The sequence below is a fragment of the Gadus macrocephalus genome, chromosome 5 (genome assembly GCF_031168955.1).
Source record: "Gadus macrocephalus chromosome 5, ASM3116895v1".
Classification (NCBI taxonomy): Eukaryota; Metazoa; Chordata; class Actinopteri; order Gadiformes; family Gadidae; genus Gadus; species Gadus macrocephalus.
In genome coordinates this window covers 16,265,440-16,280,748 of record NC_082386.1, presented here as the reverse complement: position 1 = coordinate 16,280,748, position 15,309 = coordinate 16,265,440, and the positions used below count along the sequence as shown (strand labels likewise).

Below are 15,309 nucleotides of genomic sequence, written 5' to 3'. Positions count from 1 at the left end.
TCAGAGGGTGTTCGTTATTTGATCGTCCTTTTGGACCTTATGTAGACAATGATTACTGTTGCGCATTGTGTCTCCGTGACAGTGTGCTAGAGTGGAGGTAGCGCGTCAGTCTTGAATTTCTGCGCGGGGGGTTCGACTCCCAAGTGATGCAAATTTATGTGAAGCATAAAAAGTCGTAATTCTCATGCATATGGAATACTTATTCACTAAAGCTTATGGAATTATATTTTTGTGCTTATTTCGAACTTGAACCCATATTTTCAAGGCCGTGCTGGCACCACATCTATGGGGGTAAAATGCATGATGATAGACCGGCGAATTTGAACCTCGGTCGCTGGCGTTCGGGTCTTATACTAATCCACTACGCTACAGCCGCTACCTCTCAGCGGTCGAAAACATGCGATACATTTCTTAAATGGGGTGTATTTAAAGGGAATTCCCTAAATGATAGAATAAGGCAGGATGGACGTTGCTTATGCATTTTTAAATCATTCTATTTGGATTAATGGCGAACAATTCTGCATTTGGCATAGTTATTTTACAGACAATATGCAGAATCTTTTCACTTACTCATATAGACTGCTTGATCTATCGTAAAGGTGAGAAATGACGCAAAAAACGCCCCTTTCACGTGAACGCGAACTGAACCTAAAGCGGAAAACCTGGTTCTACTAATTGAATCTAAAATGAGCTTCGTGGTACCATTTAACTCTGATTGCGAGTTGCGGCTCTGTCGAGCCAGGTTTTCCCAAGAAAGCCTGGGTATGTTCAGCGAGCTTCGTGGTATAGGGCACAGGGCACAAGTCAACTGGACAACAATACATTTTATTTGCTTCGTTTTATTTTTGAACAAAGGTTCACTCATTCATTCATTCACACAAGGTTTATTGAGAACTATGATGACTGATTACTGATTACTGATATTACCATTTTCGAATCAAGCGATTTATTGGAATAATTGTCTTTGTCACCCTGTAGTCATGCCATCAAATCTGTTGGGCAAAGTACCGCTACTGATTAATCCAGTAGACTCACCAGTCAAGTCCCCCTAGTTAGAAAATGGAAGAAACCCAGTTAGTCATGTTAATTATTCTGTTGTTACAAATGAAGACTAATACTTTCCACATATTGCGATCCAAGTTACTGGCTGCAGTCTTGGATTTCATAGTTCTATATGAATAGATTCAAGTTACTAAACTATTAATCATGCTTCAGAAGAATTAACCTTTCTTGGATGGCAGATCTACCACAAGCCTCCATTGCCACAACCTCCAGATGGCTTACGACCTACGGCAACTCCTCGACTACTGCAAGCCAACAAATTGGCTCTTGCACACCAGACACGCATTTTGCTTTATTTTAGGTTTTCAAGCATCTTAAAATACCCAAATCATCGCTCCAATACACAAGTCAGCTAATGGCCTACAAGGAAATGCTGAAGCTAGTGTTAGTGATGGCGATAGAAATGGACAAGCTTGCGTGTACAAATATGCAACTAGAATTGCAAGGTTCACAGCCCAGTTGCATAAGTGGTCACAACCGTTGGATTGCAAGGGTAAAAAAAAAAAAAACTTCCCACTAACTAGTCAACATGGTCAATTGAAAGCCTGTACAAAACGACCCTGGAATAGCCAAATGCAGCTTTACTGCGGATGAATTAAGCCAAATTGCATAAACATCCAATAGTAAACAGTATACAAATGCAATCAAGGTTGCACTCACACTAGGCCATCTGGCCGTGGCCGTCGCAACTGTGGCCTGGCCACGGTAGGCTCTTGTACATACGCCATCACGTCGCTAGCATCCAAACAATTCTACCAAACCTTAACCAACTAGTGAAAAATGGAACAAAACTTTAGCACACACCCAGTGACTAATCACCTTGTCCAGGGGTGTTCCAATGTGGTTTACCAGAGGGCCTTGTGGACTTAAAGTAAGCCACACATTTGACAGAGACAGCACGGAATGACGTTAAACTAAGCTAATCTACAGGTTACTAGTGCTAGTGCAATTACATGAGCATTTTGCACAATATTTGTACTCCAATGCTACGTAAAGCAGGCTTCTTCAGAAACCCGTAGCCTGCAACATTGAAGGGCAACTCTAACAAATCCTGACCAAGACCGAAAGATGGCTCTGGAAGCCACTAGGGCCCACGCAGCAGATTACTGCGTGGACCGTGGTGGCTTCCAGATCAACCCTTCGGTGGACCATTCATACACATGTATTCCGAGGATGTTTTGAAGACACTGGAGTCCCATGGCACTAGATTCCTTTGAAGACTAAGTTGGTATGGGGGGGCCCAAAGGGGGCCCCCCCATAGATCTTGTCAGTCATCTAACACCTGTTAAGAAAAACACACACACATCACAAGATACAAATCAGCAAAGCTAGGTTAACAAACAGCGGCGACATGCATGTCAAGGTGCAAAGAGCAGGGATACTGATGGCTTGTGTCTGAGGAGACAGCCCAAAAACGTCAACATTTAATAAAGGAAAATAACTTTTACTCACTGCGGTGGTCTGTTTCGAAGTGCCATGTTGGTAGCAATATTTGTCTGTGCTGTTCAGTCAAATGCCCACAAAAACAAACACGCAACAACGCATACTTTCAGTTTGTATAAAGTGACAGTGATCTACAATCTAGATCGAAAACTTTCAACCCTCACTAAACTCAACCTCGATTGACACAGGCCGATGCGAAAAGTAAACCAAACTCATTGTGTCCACCTTTAATAAAGGGGTGCGTGACAGGTGATCTCAATTAAGAGCTAATCAGAAAGAACACACTGGCCATGAGTGAGACGTTCAAAACGAGGACGAGGATTTAACGGAATTGTTACCATTCAAATTCAAATTTCTTTATTATTGGATAGGGTATGATATCAATGATTTGGGCTTTGAGTAGGCCTATATTTCTTAAATATATTTCTTAAATTTTTTCACCCCTTCGCCTTTTGAATATGAAATCTATAATCTCAGCCTCTCTATAATTTGCTCAACACATATTTTATTGTTCAAATAAAATCCCATCCTTATTTTGCCATTCATATTGAATCTTTACTGTCTTTCATTGTACAACACAATCATCTAATAATTATTCATAACGCTCTTCCATCTCCTTGGCTGCATTAAGACGAGGCTCGGGTCAGAGCAAAGATCGGGATCCACACATGATAAGGGATAAAGTTATTTATTAGAATAAAGTAAGTATCATGAAATCTGTAAAGGGATTAGTGTATCGTATGGAAGATTAGAAAATGTGCGATTATATGGTTTGGACAGAAAACCAGTACCAAAAAGTGGAGACGGATGAAGACAATGCCGATCCCTTGGCATTGTCTGACGATATTCAGATTTCAGACTTTATTGTCATTGTGCAAACAACGAAATTGGGGTTCTTCATGAGAGATACAGATTCTCATCAGAGGGTGTTCGTTATTTGATAGTCCTTTTGGACCTTACAATGATTACTGTTGCGCATTGTGTCTCAGTGACAGAGTGCTAGAGTGGAGGTAGCGCGTCAGTCTTGAATATCTGCGCGGGGGGTGCGATTTTAAGTGACGCGAATTTATGTGAAGCCTATAAAGTCCTAATTCTCATGCATATGGAATACTTATTCACTAAAGCTTATGGAATTATATTTTTGTGCTTATTTCGAACTTGAACCCATATTTTCAAGGCCGTGCTGGCACCACATCTATGGGGGTAAAATGCATGATGATAGACCGGCGAATTTGAACCCCGGTCGCTGGCGTTCGGGTCTTATGCTAATCCACTACGCTACAGCCGCTACCACTCAGCGGTCGAAAACATGCAATACATTTCTTACATAGGGTGTATTTAAAGTGAATTCCCTAAATGATAGAATAAGGCAGGATGGACGTTGCTTATGCATTTTTAAATCATCATCATTCTATTTGGATTAATGGCGAACAATTCTGCATTTGGCATAGTTATTTTACAGACAATATGCAGAATCTTTTCACTTATACGCATATAGACTGCTTGATCTATCGTAAAGGTGAGAAAAATGACGCAAAAAACGCCCCTCTCACGTGAACGCGCACTGAACCTCAAGCGGAAAACCTGGTTCAACTAATTGAATCTAAAGTGAGCTTTGTGGTACCATTTAACTCTGATTGCGAGTTGCGGCTCTGTCGAGCCAGGTTTTCCCAAGAAAGCCTGGGTATGTTCAGCGAGCTTCGTGGTAGCCTATAGGGCACTGGTCTGCATACAGAGTAGAGCGGAGATGAAGCGTTCCTTCTGTCCTTCGAGGATCTCCTACACACACTTTTCGGAATGTATATATCTCCTTCAGCAGTCTGCATGCTTCATGACATCGATCTAAAAACAGCTCTCCCTCGTCAGCGGCTGCGTCTCGACTTTGATCGCACTGTTGTTGTTGTTGTTGTTGTTGTTGTTGTTGTTGTGACGTCTGATCCGCCCAGAGAGCCTACCCAGGAGGGACCCCCCGCTCAAACCACACCCCCCCCCCCCCCCCCCCCCCCCCCCCCCCCCCCGCCGTCATGCACACCCCAGCCACCATGGTGATGGGGATCGTGTTCGCCCCGCTCGGGCTGGTCCTGGTCCTCACCGCCTCCATCACGCCCCAGTGGAGGGAGGGACAAGCCCGCCTGGGCCTGACGGGGCCGGGTTCCCCGCCCCGCCCCAAGGCAGCGCGGGGCGGCGGCGGGGGCCCGGGGACGCTGGCGGCCGTGGAGACGCTGCTCCTGCTGCGCTCCGACGGCCTGTGGGAGAGCTGCCTGCAGGTGGTCCCGTCGGAGCTGAAGCAGTGCTGGCCCGTGACGGGGGCCTACCGGCGGGACCCCCGGCTGAGGCTGGCCCGGGGCCTGGTGCTGAGCTCCTTGTTCCTGTGCGGCACGGGCATCGTGCTGGCCGGCGTCGGCATGCGCTGCTGGAGCGACGTGCCCCTGAGGGGAGTGGCCGCCCTGGGGGGCTTCCTGGTGGTGCTGGCGGGGCTGCTGAGTCTGACCGCGCTGGGGGTCTACACACACAACCTGGGGAGGCTGGGCGTGGATAACCCCGGGGAGGGCCCCGGGAGCGGCGGCGGGGCCCCGCGCTACCCTCACCTCACCCTGCGCCCGGCCGGGTCGCTGTACTTCGGGTGGCTGGGCTCCTGCATCCAGGTGCTCGGGGGGGGCGCCTTACTGCTGAGCTTCAAGAGGCCCTGGTGCCCGGCGACGCAGGCCTGCCCCGAGCTGCCCGCCTGCCCCGCCTGCCGGTCCTGCCCCGAGCTCAGCAGCAGACCGGAGACGGAGGTGTATGAGATGAGCTGCTAGGGCGGACCAGCGCGTCACCGGGCATAACGTCCTCTGACGGGGGACGAGGCTGTCGGTGTCAACGTGGATCATACTCAATACTTTCCAATCGTTTACAACGGGACCAAATTTATAATGACATTTAAGACCAAATTTTACAAAACTATGACTTACGAAAGAAATACAACAGCGATGTGTTCAACACAGATGTCGATGACGTATTGGATGGGGGATGTATGAAATGTTGAAAGCCAGAACTGAATGCAGTGCTGTCTGCAGAGACACCTTTAAATGGACTTGCTACCTTAACTGCGAAATTGATATTGTGTATTAGGTTGGCCAAGAGCAGTCTGCCATGAGTTCTGATCTGTACCCGCTTTCGTGCTTGAATGGTTGTTTCTGTTCTTGTTGTGATTGTTTCGGTTAGGAAGAAACTGTGTTCATTGAAAAAATATATATATATTTAGACTAGATGAGTAGATGTTGAGACACGGTGTTGAAATATTGCCCTTAAATGGGATGAAATGTGACTTAACCTTTTAAATAAATGTAGACATTGCGATGTAAATGTATGTTAATGATCCATATTACCCATCTTCAATTACAACTGTTGTGTTGTTTTATGTGAGCGAATTGCAATTGCACATAATACTCCTTACCTATTACTTATTTAATATGCTTATGCAAGTTTTTGTCCCTTTTGGATAAGCAGCAGCGTTTCCAGAATAAAACAGTTTTTTTCACATGAGCTCCATTGTCTCTCAATGAAAAGATATTTCTTCTGCTCTCTGGTCTAGACATGATTTGAGACTATTTCTTATATTGATGAGAAAATTAGAAGAATGTGTAAGCGGTTTGGTTTTGTTGTTAGTAACTCAATTGTCCCCTGCCTTTTCAGTCTTTTGTAATCTGCCAAACATGACAAGTATATGGCAAAAGAAAAAAATAGAAAAGCGTTCTGGGACATTATCTCACAAAAGTGCTTTATAAAGAATGGGGGCTTCACTTGAACAAAGGCCTTATCTTTCAGAAGAGAGTGACTACATTTCGGTTAGAAATAATATGAGTAAAATAATGAAGTGTAAATGTGTGTGAAACTGGCATCAAAAAAGGAATAGCATTTTAGCATTCTTATGGCTAATGAATGTGTTGTTTGAGAGAGGCAGAAAGGTCCCTTATAACTAAGAGATCGAAGAGTTTACCGTCTAAATGTCAATGATGTTTAATGAATTATCTAGGCGATTGCAGTTAAAGGACATTTTAAGATGGCCTTGCAGCCTGTACAATCTTCAGCTTTGAATTTGTGTATTATCATGTTGGGCGCCAGTTGTCGATAACAAAGTACAGGGTTAGGATTAGGGAAAAAAACACTACATTATTAACTTTTTCTTGGGGGGTTAGTGCTTATGAGTACTTATTAGCTCTCATAAAGCTGCACAAATATAGGCATTAATACCACCCACAGCAGCTGTGTCACTAAGCAGTCGAATTAAGGCCTCAATTAAAAATGATATGTGTTGTGTGAGAGAACTATATAGGTCTGTATAGTGAACGGATGAGGTGCAAAGTTTTATGGCAGCTTATTCAGACAAGAGCCTGGAAACTGACAACAGACGAGAAGTGTACATGAATTTATTACCATCAACACAATTTGTAATCTCACTTTTACCCAACATTACATTGTTGTAAAATTGTATTTACATTAGAAGAATACAATATAAGACAACTCCATTGTAATCCAATTGGAAGAGCAGTGTACTCATAGTTTCAGTAGATCAGAAGGACAACATTAATACTCTATTTATAAAAAATGAATTCCACTTGGCAATACTAATTCTTAAAAAAGGTAGACAACCAATTTCCGGCACGGTGCTTAAGATGTGCATCTCTATATTATTTAAAGAGAAGATACACACTTCACCCCTCCTGTGAGCTTTCTGACATCCATCAGCTACAGTGAATAGCGGTCATTGTATAAAAAGTTGACATTTATTTCTGAGTAAAAAAAAAAGTATAATATATATCTTTATAACTATCTAGAACTACTTTGCCTTTTTCTCATAAAAAAAAAATAGATTTATCAAAGAAAGACTTTTAAATAATCTGTAGTACAAACAATAGTATATCTATACTATTGAATAATTATATGGTATATATGGTATAACTTATTACACTGTGTGACCTTGGGTGTAAGTTACCTTATAAAAATACATTTGAGTCGGAAGGTTTTTAACCTTAAGAGCAGGAGGGACTCACTGATATGATTCAGTGTGTAGCTCCTTATTGAAGTTGATCACATCAATCCCCAATGTCGCAAGACAACAAAAGAGAACGGGAGAAATGTTTGCCAGTCTTCCCACTTAATCTTTGCTCATCTGTTTATGTCAAGTGGGATAGTGATGTGTGTAAAAAAAAAAATACAATAAATGGTAAATGGACTGCATTTATATGGCGCTCTTCTCACCACTGGCCACTCGAAGCGCTTTACAGTATTGCCTAGCACTCACCCGTGCGAGGCGACAGCCAGCTCAGTCAGGAGCCTTTGGGGTTAGGTTGCCTCGCTCAGGGACACCTCGACCCGCGAGGAGGAGCCGGGGATCGAACACTGGCAGCCGTCCAGTGAAAACACCAGCCAACCGGCTCCACCTCCGGGGCCACATGCCGAACCCACTGACGACCCGGCCCGACGCCAGCGTGAGGTCCTCCGCCGCCGCTCAGATGTAGAAGTAGTTGTCGGCGGCGGCCGCGGCGTCTCCGCCCGCGAGCGTGTCCATCTCGGACCGCTCCGTCTCAGCGACGCCCTGCGGGGACCCCAGGAACAGCTCCATCATGGCGGGGTACTCCCCCCCCCGGTCGCCGGCCATGGCGGGGAACCCGAGGTCGATCTCCAGCAGGCTGTCGTCCACCAGCTGCTCGCCGTCGCTGAGGCTCAGCCGTGGCGCGGCCGCGCCCTCCGCGTGCGGGGCGACGGACGACCCGTTGTCAGGTTCCACGGCGACCGTTGCCGCCTTAACGTCAGCGGTCGTTAGGGGTGGGGGGCTGTAGTCAGGGGTGGGGGGCGCGGCGGCGGCGGGGGACCCCCGGAGGAGGGCGGCCTTCCCGATCTCCAGACAGAGCTCCTCGTTCCGCTCCTTCCACTGGTGGAACTTGGTGGCGGTGAGGTCGGAGTCGTCCAGGATCTTGTTGATCAGCAGCAGCTCGGCCTCTTTGGCCTACGGAGCAGACAAGGGGGATCGCGCGATTGGACGTGTGTTTAATAACAGGTCTTTGTGGTGGTACCCAGCAACCCAGGTCCGAACACTAGGGCCAGGTGAGAATGGTAAAGATTGGGGAGGACTGCGTGGTCGCAGTTGCACTGGCCTATTGCACCGTGTGTGTGGGCTATGTATGGGTGGATGAGGAAGGTGGAATAGGTGTTACGATGAATGTGTACGGTTAGGGTTCGGGTTAGGCTAACCCTCACTTTATCTAAGGATAATAGGGGATATCATTCAATAGAGAATTCACTCATTAGTAGAACATGTGGGACAAAAGGCCACCTATAAAGGTTCTTAAACTGTTAACCCTATTTTTAACAACGCATTTATAAGAAATACAATTTATTAACATTAACATTAAAAAGAAAAGGGAAAGTATATTCGGCAGAAACCTATTTGTTGTTGAAAGGGTCCCGTTGCACCGTTATGAGACAGCCCTCATCAGCGATCAGCCTTTTATTGGTTTCCTGCTCACCTTGAGTGTGCTGTGCAGCGCGCGCAGCGTGTGCACCTTCTCGTTGATCACCGGGTTCTTGTTGCGTTTTATGAACGACCGTCTGAACTGGTCCTGGGTGAAGGGCTGGTCCTGGCCGGTCATGGACACCCCGCCTTCCTTAAGCCCCTTGATCATCACGCCCATCTCGTCGTCCTGGGGCACTGGAGGACCAGAGGGACAGAGACACACAGAGGCCGGGGTTAGGCCGTGGCAAAGAGTGGACACCCCCAGGCAAAATAAAACCTGGCAGGCCAAGTAAAACTCCCAGGGAGGCAGTAGCTCAGGAGGTAGAGCGTGTTGGCTGGTAACCGCAAGGTTGCTAGTTCGATCCCTGGCTCCTCCTAGCTCCTGAGCATCGAGGTGTCCCTGAGCAAGGCCTCACCCTAACTGCCCCCGACGAGCTGGCTGTCGCCCTGCGTTGTTGACTCTGCCGTCGGTGTGTGATTGTTGTATGAATGGGTGAATGTCAGGCAGCGCGTTGCATAAAAGCGCTACATAAATGCAGGCAATTTACCATTCACCTGGGGAAGAACTGGGACATAAGAGCTGTAACAGATGAGCCTGTCCTGGGGAGAGGCCCAGCATGCTGCCAGGGACTGACTGCAGTGGAGAGTGCTCACTGAAGCCATATGTCCCATAGGGGACCAGAAGGAGCGATGAAAGAGTCTAATGGTTAGGGGGTTGGACTCATAGGACAATAGGTTCTGTCCTCACACACTACTTATCCTTGTGCCACATGTTTAACCTATCCTCTAGAACCTGTATCTGTATTCACTTGTGAGTCATATTGGATAAGAAAGTATTCTAAATGACTAAATTGTAATTAACTGAATTCAGGCACAACATCTAGAGGGGGACAAATAACAAATAGCATCACGTGTTTAGGGAGTGTTTTAAAACGTACTTTAGTGATGACGCAACATTTTGAGACGAGTGTTGTTGATCAGCATGAAATAAAATAGTAGGAATTTCCTTTGTGTTAAAGGCACCCAGTGCAACTTTCGAGGCTTAAAAATAAACATTCAATTTCTAGTCTTTTTTACACGTAGTAAGTTTCAATAACTCCATACCATTACATACCGACATTTAAGCAGCAAAGATGAGACGTCGTTGTGTGGTGAGAACTGATACAAAATCGATAACAACAACAATAAATAAAGCAGGCTTCCAGTCAATGGAAAAATGGCTTCTCCCCACCGGCGATTGTTGTTTACGATTTTCTATCAGTTCTCACCACACAACGACGTCTCATCTTTGCTCCTTGAATGTCGATATGTAATGGTATGGAGTTATTGAAACTTACTACGTGTAAAAAAGACTAGAAATTGAATGTTTATTTTTCATTGAATGTTTACATAAAGTTGCAATGGGTGCCTTTAAGATGGATCGAATACAGAGGGAGGAATGTTGCCTAATGGGTACGGGTCTAAGGGGACAGGGGGGGGGGGGGGGGGGAATGCAGCTGTCTGGTTACCTCCTGCTTTGCTGCCCTCTGGTGGAGGAGTTGGTATAGGCATCTTGGACTTCTTGGGTCGAGGCAACGTGTTGGACTGCATTTTCTAAGATAGCAGAGACGCATTAAAAATACAATGATTCAATGTTTGTGCAAAACATTTCTTATACGAGTGCCCAGAGTGTTTGCATGTGTAGCATTTGTATTTTTATGTGCAAATGCCGGCTATCTGTAAAACCATGTGTTTGCCTGTGATGTGTGTGTGTGTGTGTGTGTGTGTGTGTCTGTAGTGTGTTTGTGTGCCAGTGGTGTGTGTATGTGTGTGTGTTTGCCTGTGGTGTTTGTGTGTGTGTGTGTGGGTGTGTTTGTGTATGTGTGCCTGTGTGAGTGCAGTGTGTTTGTGTTTCCATTTCGTGTGTTTCTGTGCCTGTGGTGTTTGTGTTTGCCTGTGGTGTTTGTGTGTGTGTGTGTGTGTGTGTGTGTGTGTGTGTGTGTGTGTGTGTGTGTGTGTGTGAGAGTGTTTGCGTGTGCGTGCCTGTGGTTAGTGTGTGTGTGTGTGTGTGTTTGTTTGTCTTATTGAAGCCCTAACCTTATTTCTCCTGCGTTGCGATGGGGAGCCCTCCTCCTCTGAATCGGTCTCACTGCAGCAATCTGTTGAATGAACACACAAAACATCCACCTCAGAATACAACTGAATTTCAGCCACATTACTGCATAAAAGTATATATACCACCTAGTGTATTCACACGTAATTGATTGTTTGTGATTGCATTACTTGAACACATGGCACCTACCGGCCTCACTGTCAGGAAACCCTGTATGGAACTTCCTGTGCTTCTGTATGCCTATGATCAGACAGTTGATCCATCTGGACGATAACAATAATGCAGGTAAAACACATCAGTAATACTAAATTTTTATTTAGCTCAAATTGATTGGAACTCAACTTGATTTAAGAAGAAATGGAAAAAAAGGTTCACGTCATTTAACTTTTGCTACACACGTCACAAAAATAACCGCCATTGCGTTAACTTTCAAACAAGAGGATTTTGGTCATTTTGTTTCGGAATAAAGGGATAATTGTTTCCATCATTTTAGCGATGGAAGCCCCATACAGTTGCTAGGTTGACTTTATAACGTAAATCGGCCCCTAGGGGGCAGTGTAGACTGATATATACTACAACAGACAACCCATCCATCTGATGCTAACATACCACTCAGACCTTCTCAGTGTCACAAACTACTTTCACCTATAGACAAATATATATATAATATAATATATATAATTATCTAGGTCATAATAATTACTCACTTGCTCATGTCATTAAGGTTTTCAGCAGCAAAGATGAAGTTTTGAAATCGTTGGTGACACATTTTGAACACACTGTTGAGAGAGATAGAGAGAGAGAGAGAAAAATAGGAAAACTTTAAAGGTATCATATGTAATAACAAGCATGAGTAAAACATTTTTTCTTCACCACCGTTGACAGTCAAAATACATCTGCCCTTCTCAGAAATCATGTTCAAAGGCAAATTATTAGATTAAAGTTTTATTGACTAAACATTTAGTTTAGTTTATTCAATTTGTTTGATTACATTATAATGAAATAGCAGCATTTCGACGATGTATTACATTAAAGATTTTGGTATTTCTGGCAAACCCCCTCACACTGATTCGTGACCCCCGGATTAATTCTATAAATGAATTCTTCCAGCTGTCTTCTCTGTGGGGAAAAGCCATCAACAATCCTTCCTCCCACGCATCATCAAGTTTGATTCAGAGTGTGCAGGGAGGCTAGGGGCCATTTACAGATGGCCCTTTTGTTTACTGTGTGCACATGTTTCATTATGCATTCAAGCTAGCAGTGTCTGCCCCCCAGTCTGTTCTTTATCTGCCAGTTGAGGTATATGTACAGTCTTTTTTCTTAGTTTTCTCTTTATATTTATGTTTGGTGCCTGTCCCTGCTATTTCCTAAAACATCCAGAAGGGGGCAGTGCAACCCAGTCCTGAGCTGAGACAAATGTGAGTTCCTTACTATTTCCTCTTGTGTTCTCCGGCGCTCTCTATGCTATAGGTGGGAATCTGAACTAGGCCCTCTGCCTTCTCCTCCTGTTCAGACACAAAACACATAGAGATCACAACATCAGTCAGAACAGGAAGTGAAGGGAGGCGGAAATTATAAAATATAAACGTTACAATTATCGGAAAATTGGTGATTAATGTATACCGATGGGTTGTTACAAAATAGCAACCATACATTTTCCTGTCTAGCAGGAAACCTTTTACAAAAAGACCAACAAATTCATTACATATTACATTACATATTGACCAATTGTCCCCTCTAGCTTAAAGGTGACATATTATTACACCAGGTGTGAATAAGGTGTGATTAGTTATAAGCCATTTTGAAAATTGTCATATCATAAAGGGGTGTGTCCACCTTTTATTGTCTTTACGTAGCTCATAGCCAATCGTATCAATTACACCAGATGACGTATGTAGAGCGACAGAAATTCGATGAGGAAGAAGACGATGAGTGTGTAGTATAGACGTCGTCATCATCTTGCCGTCCCTCCCCGTTCTGTGATTGGTTCCCTATCTCAGGCGAAATTCGGATCCATGGAAGCAATGCTGCCTAGCAAGGCAACATGGGTATACCCAGGCTACACACCTACTGGGCTAATAACACTCACACCTGGTGGTATATATGTCACCTTTGAGGCGGTCTGGTGCAGCTCGCCCGGTAGAGCAGGGATACGGTCAAGGGATGGACTGCCAACTGAGACCGACCACAAACACAACAACCAACAGTGTGTCTCCCCGTACCTGCGGGCTGTTGTACCAGTAGAGGGACGGTCCTTTGAGCACGAACCAGAGGCGCTGCCACTTATGGGCCAGGAAGACGTTGGTGTCCTTCCTCTTCTTCCACAGCCAGCCGTCGCAGTCGGGCCGGCCCAGCTCGCGACAGGACACCCGCCGCCGGCTCAGAGCGGTGGTTATGCCTGGGGGAGTCCGACGTGGCATTAGGTGGTAGTGTAAAGATGGGCTATTTACGACCGAGACTTTAAAGGGGACATTTTGAACATCTGCCTCTTCTGACATCACAAGTGGGCGTGTCCCTCTAGATGTGTGACGGATAGTTGAGCAACGTTTGCTACAGTCCACTGGGTCGACTGGTAGACTGATCTATCTGGTACACATCTAGGTGGACACGCCCAATTGTGATGTCAGAAGAGGCAGATTTTCCAAAACGGCTTGTTACGACTTCAAGAGTGACTCACAGTGTGTTTTTTTATAAGATCATTTAAAATAATTCTTTACCCTTTGTAGAAGTCTTTTTCGTTTCTTTGTTATCCTGTGAAAAAAATAGACCAAGGAGATGTTCTATGTCATTGTGTACAGCAGCCGAAGTGCAGTACAGCAAAACGCATATGCATGATCCAAAAGATGCCTTTTGATGTTTCCGAACCATTTCGGGACAGGAGCTAACACTGGCTCGGCCGTGGGGGGACGACATTCTGGAACCCAAAGGGGACGTCGACCGGTCGATCCGGGGGTCCGGGGAGAGCCTGGAAGAACCTACAGGACAACCAGAGTCCCCTGGGTGACACACACATCACCCCCCACACACACACATCATCCCAGGTCAAACCTGCCTTACTGGAGATCTACTGGGTGTCTATGGACCAGGGCCAGGATTCCTTTTATGGCAACGTTGAGAACATCGTCAAACATTCAAATCGAATCATTGAAAGCCCTCCAGCGTGCTGCCCTGCAGTATCTACGCTAAACACTAAAACTGAGACATTTATTTTCTAGCCAATAGTGCGGAAAGTGGAATTGCAATTAATTGTATTCACAATAGGTAATTAACCCTATAAAAAAAATCTATATTTTTGACCAATGGCCCCAAAAGGTATTGCTTATGCAATCAGTCATTTTAATAAGTCAATTGACATATGAATGAATTATACAACAATCAAACACGAATGATTGGATTCTTCCTAATCATTAATAATCTCACCTGAATTGGGGAGAGGTGACAGCCTCCCCTGCTGGTCATTCTGTGAAGTGTTGGTCAGAGTCCCCTCCAGGCCGCGGTCAGAGGAAAGCTCAGACTCCTCCTGGCCCATAGGCCTCGGCTGAACCTCAGGCCGTGGATGGCCTTCCTGGATGACATTTAACCGAACAGAGACGCATTCCTTCATAATGTCATCGCAGTACACACACACCCACAGATAAGGTTACAGCACAGAAATACAAAGGCTTTATGCAGACATCCCAGAACCTGTGAAATCGCATCAAAAGAACACTACGATGAATAAGAACAAAATATTATTCTGAAAATGTATTTCAGATAGAGGAGAAGAGGAGAGCAGTTTTAAGATTTGGCAGAATCGCTGGCTTCGCTGTTTAAGATATCGGCTTTTTAGACATTTTAGAACACAATCAATAGGGAAGCTCTCCTCCAACAGTTAATCATCAGCCCAAAATAATGGTGGGCTATTTCTCCAGCTAGGTCATTTACATGTTCATCATGTTTCTATTGCTCTGCGTGTGTGTTTACTGTTCTGAACTGAAACTCCCATTCTCTGGAACCGTAAGCTTCTTCTTCCCCTCCCTCATCCTAGCTATCCTGTCCTGCCCACACCCACTTTATCACTCTAGAACCACCACAGATCCCTTTGTCGGCCTGTCTCTCTCTTTATTGGGTCTGTCTCTCGATTGTCTGTCGCCAGAGTCTCTCTCCTCTCTCTCTCTCTCTCTCTCTCTCTCTCTCTCTCTCTCTCTCTCTCTCTCTCTCTCTCTCTCTCTCTCTC

At 45.1% G+C, this 15,309-nt stretch overlaps 2 protein-coding genes and 1 long non-coding RNA gene across 4 annotated transcripts in view; 2 read left to right on the top strand and 1 right to left on the bottom strand.

Annotated features, from left to right (window-relative positions):
- LOC132458228 (uncharacterized) overlaps positions 1-61 on the top strand; it is an 853-nt gene extending 792 nt beyond the window's left edge. Inside the window, exon 2 of the long non-coding RNA XR_009525869.1 lies at positions 1-61. This exon is cut by the window's left edge and continues 119 nt beyond it. This is a non-coding gene — a long non-coding RNA (uncharacterized LOC132458228).
- A 2,703-nt stretch (positions 62-2,764) lies between these two features.
- On the top strand, positions 2,765-7,680 carry cldn23l (claudin 23-like). Its single transcript, XM_060052783.1, has one exon. It carries the CDS (start codon positions 4,530-4,532, stop codon positions 5,301-5,303), a length of 774 nt encoding a protein of 257 aa, XP_059908766.1. The 5' UTR covers positions 2,765-4,529; the 3' UTR covers positions 5,304-7,680.
- On the bottom strand, positions 6,899-15,202 carry LOC132458224 (connector enhancer of kinase suppressor of ras 1-like). 2 transcript variants are annotated; one of them, XM_060052780.1, is made up of 11 exons: positions 14,514-15,202; positions 13,959-14,068; positions 13,811-13,844; positions 13,316-13,491; positions 12,525-12,598; positions 11,801-11,872; positions 11,283-11,356; positions 11,078-11,139; positions 10,510-10,594; positions 9,015-9,196; positions 6,899-8,494 (listed from the first exon to the last, which is right to left on the bottom strand). In XM_060052780.1, exons 1-11 carry the CDS (start codon positions 14,695-14,697, stop codon positions 7,997-7,999), a joined length of 1,551 nt encoding a protein of 516 aa, XP_059908763.1. In that variant the 5' UTR covers positions 14,698-15,202; the 3' UTR covers positions 6,899-7,996. The 2 variants fall into 2 exon arrangements, with proteins under 2 accessions (XP_059908763.1, XP_059908762.1); XM_060052779.1 differs by having other exon boundaries at positions 13,959-14,089; positions 14,514-15,191.
- Between the last annotated feature and the right edge of the window lie 107 nt (positions 15,203-15,309).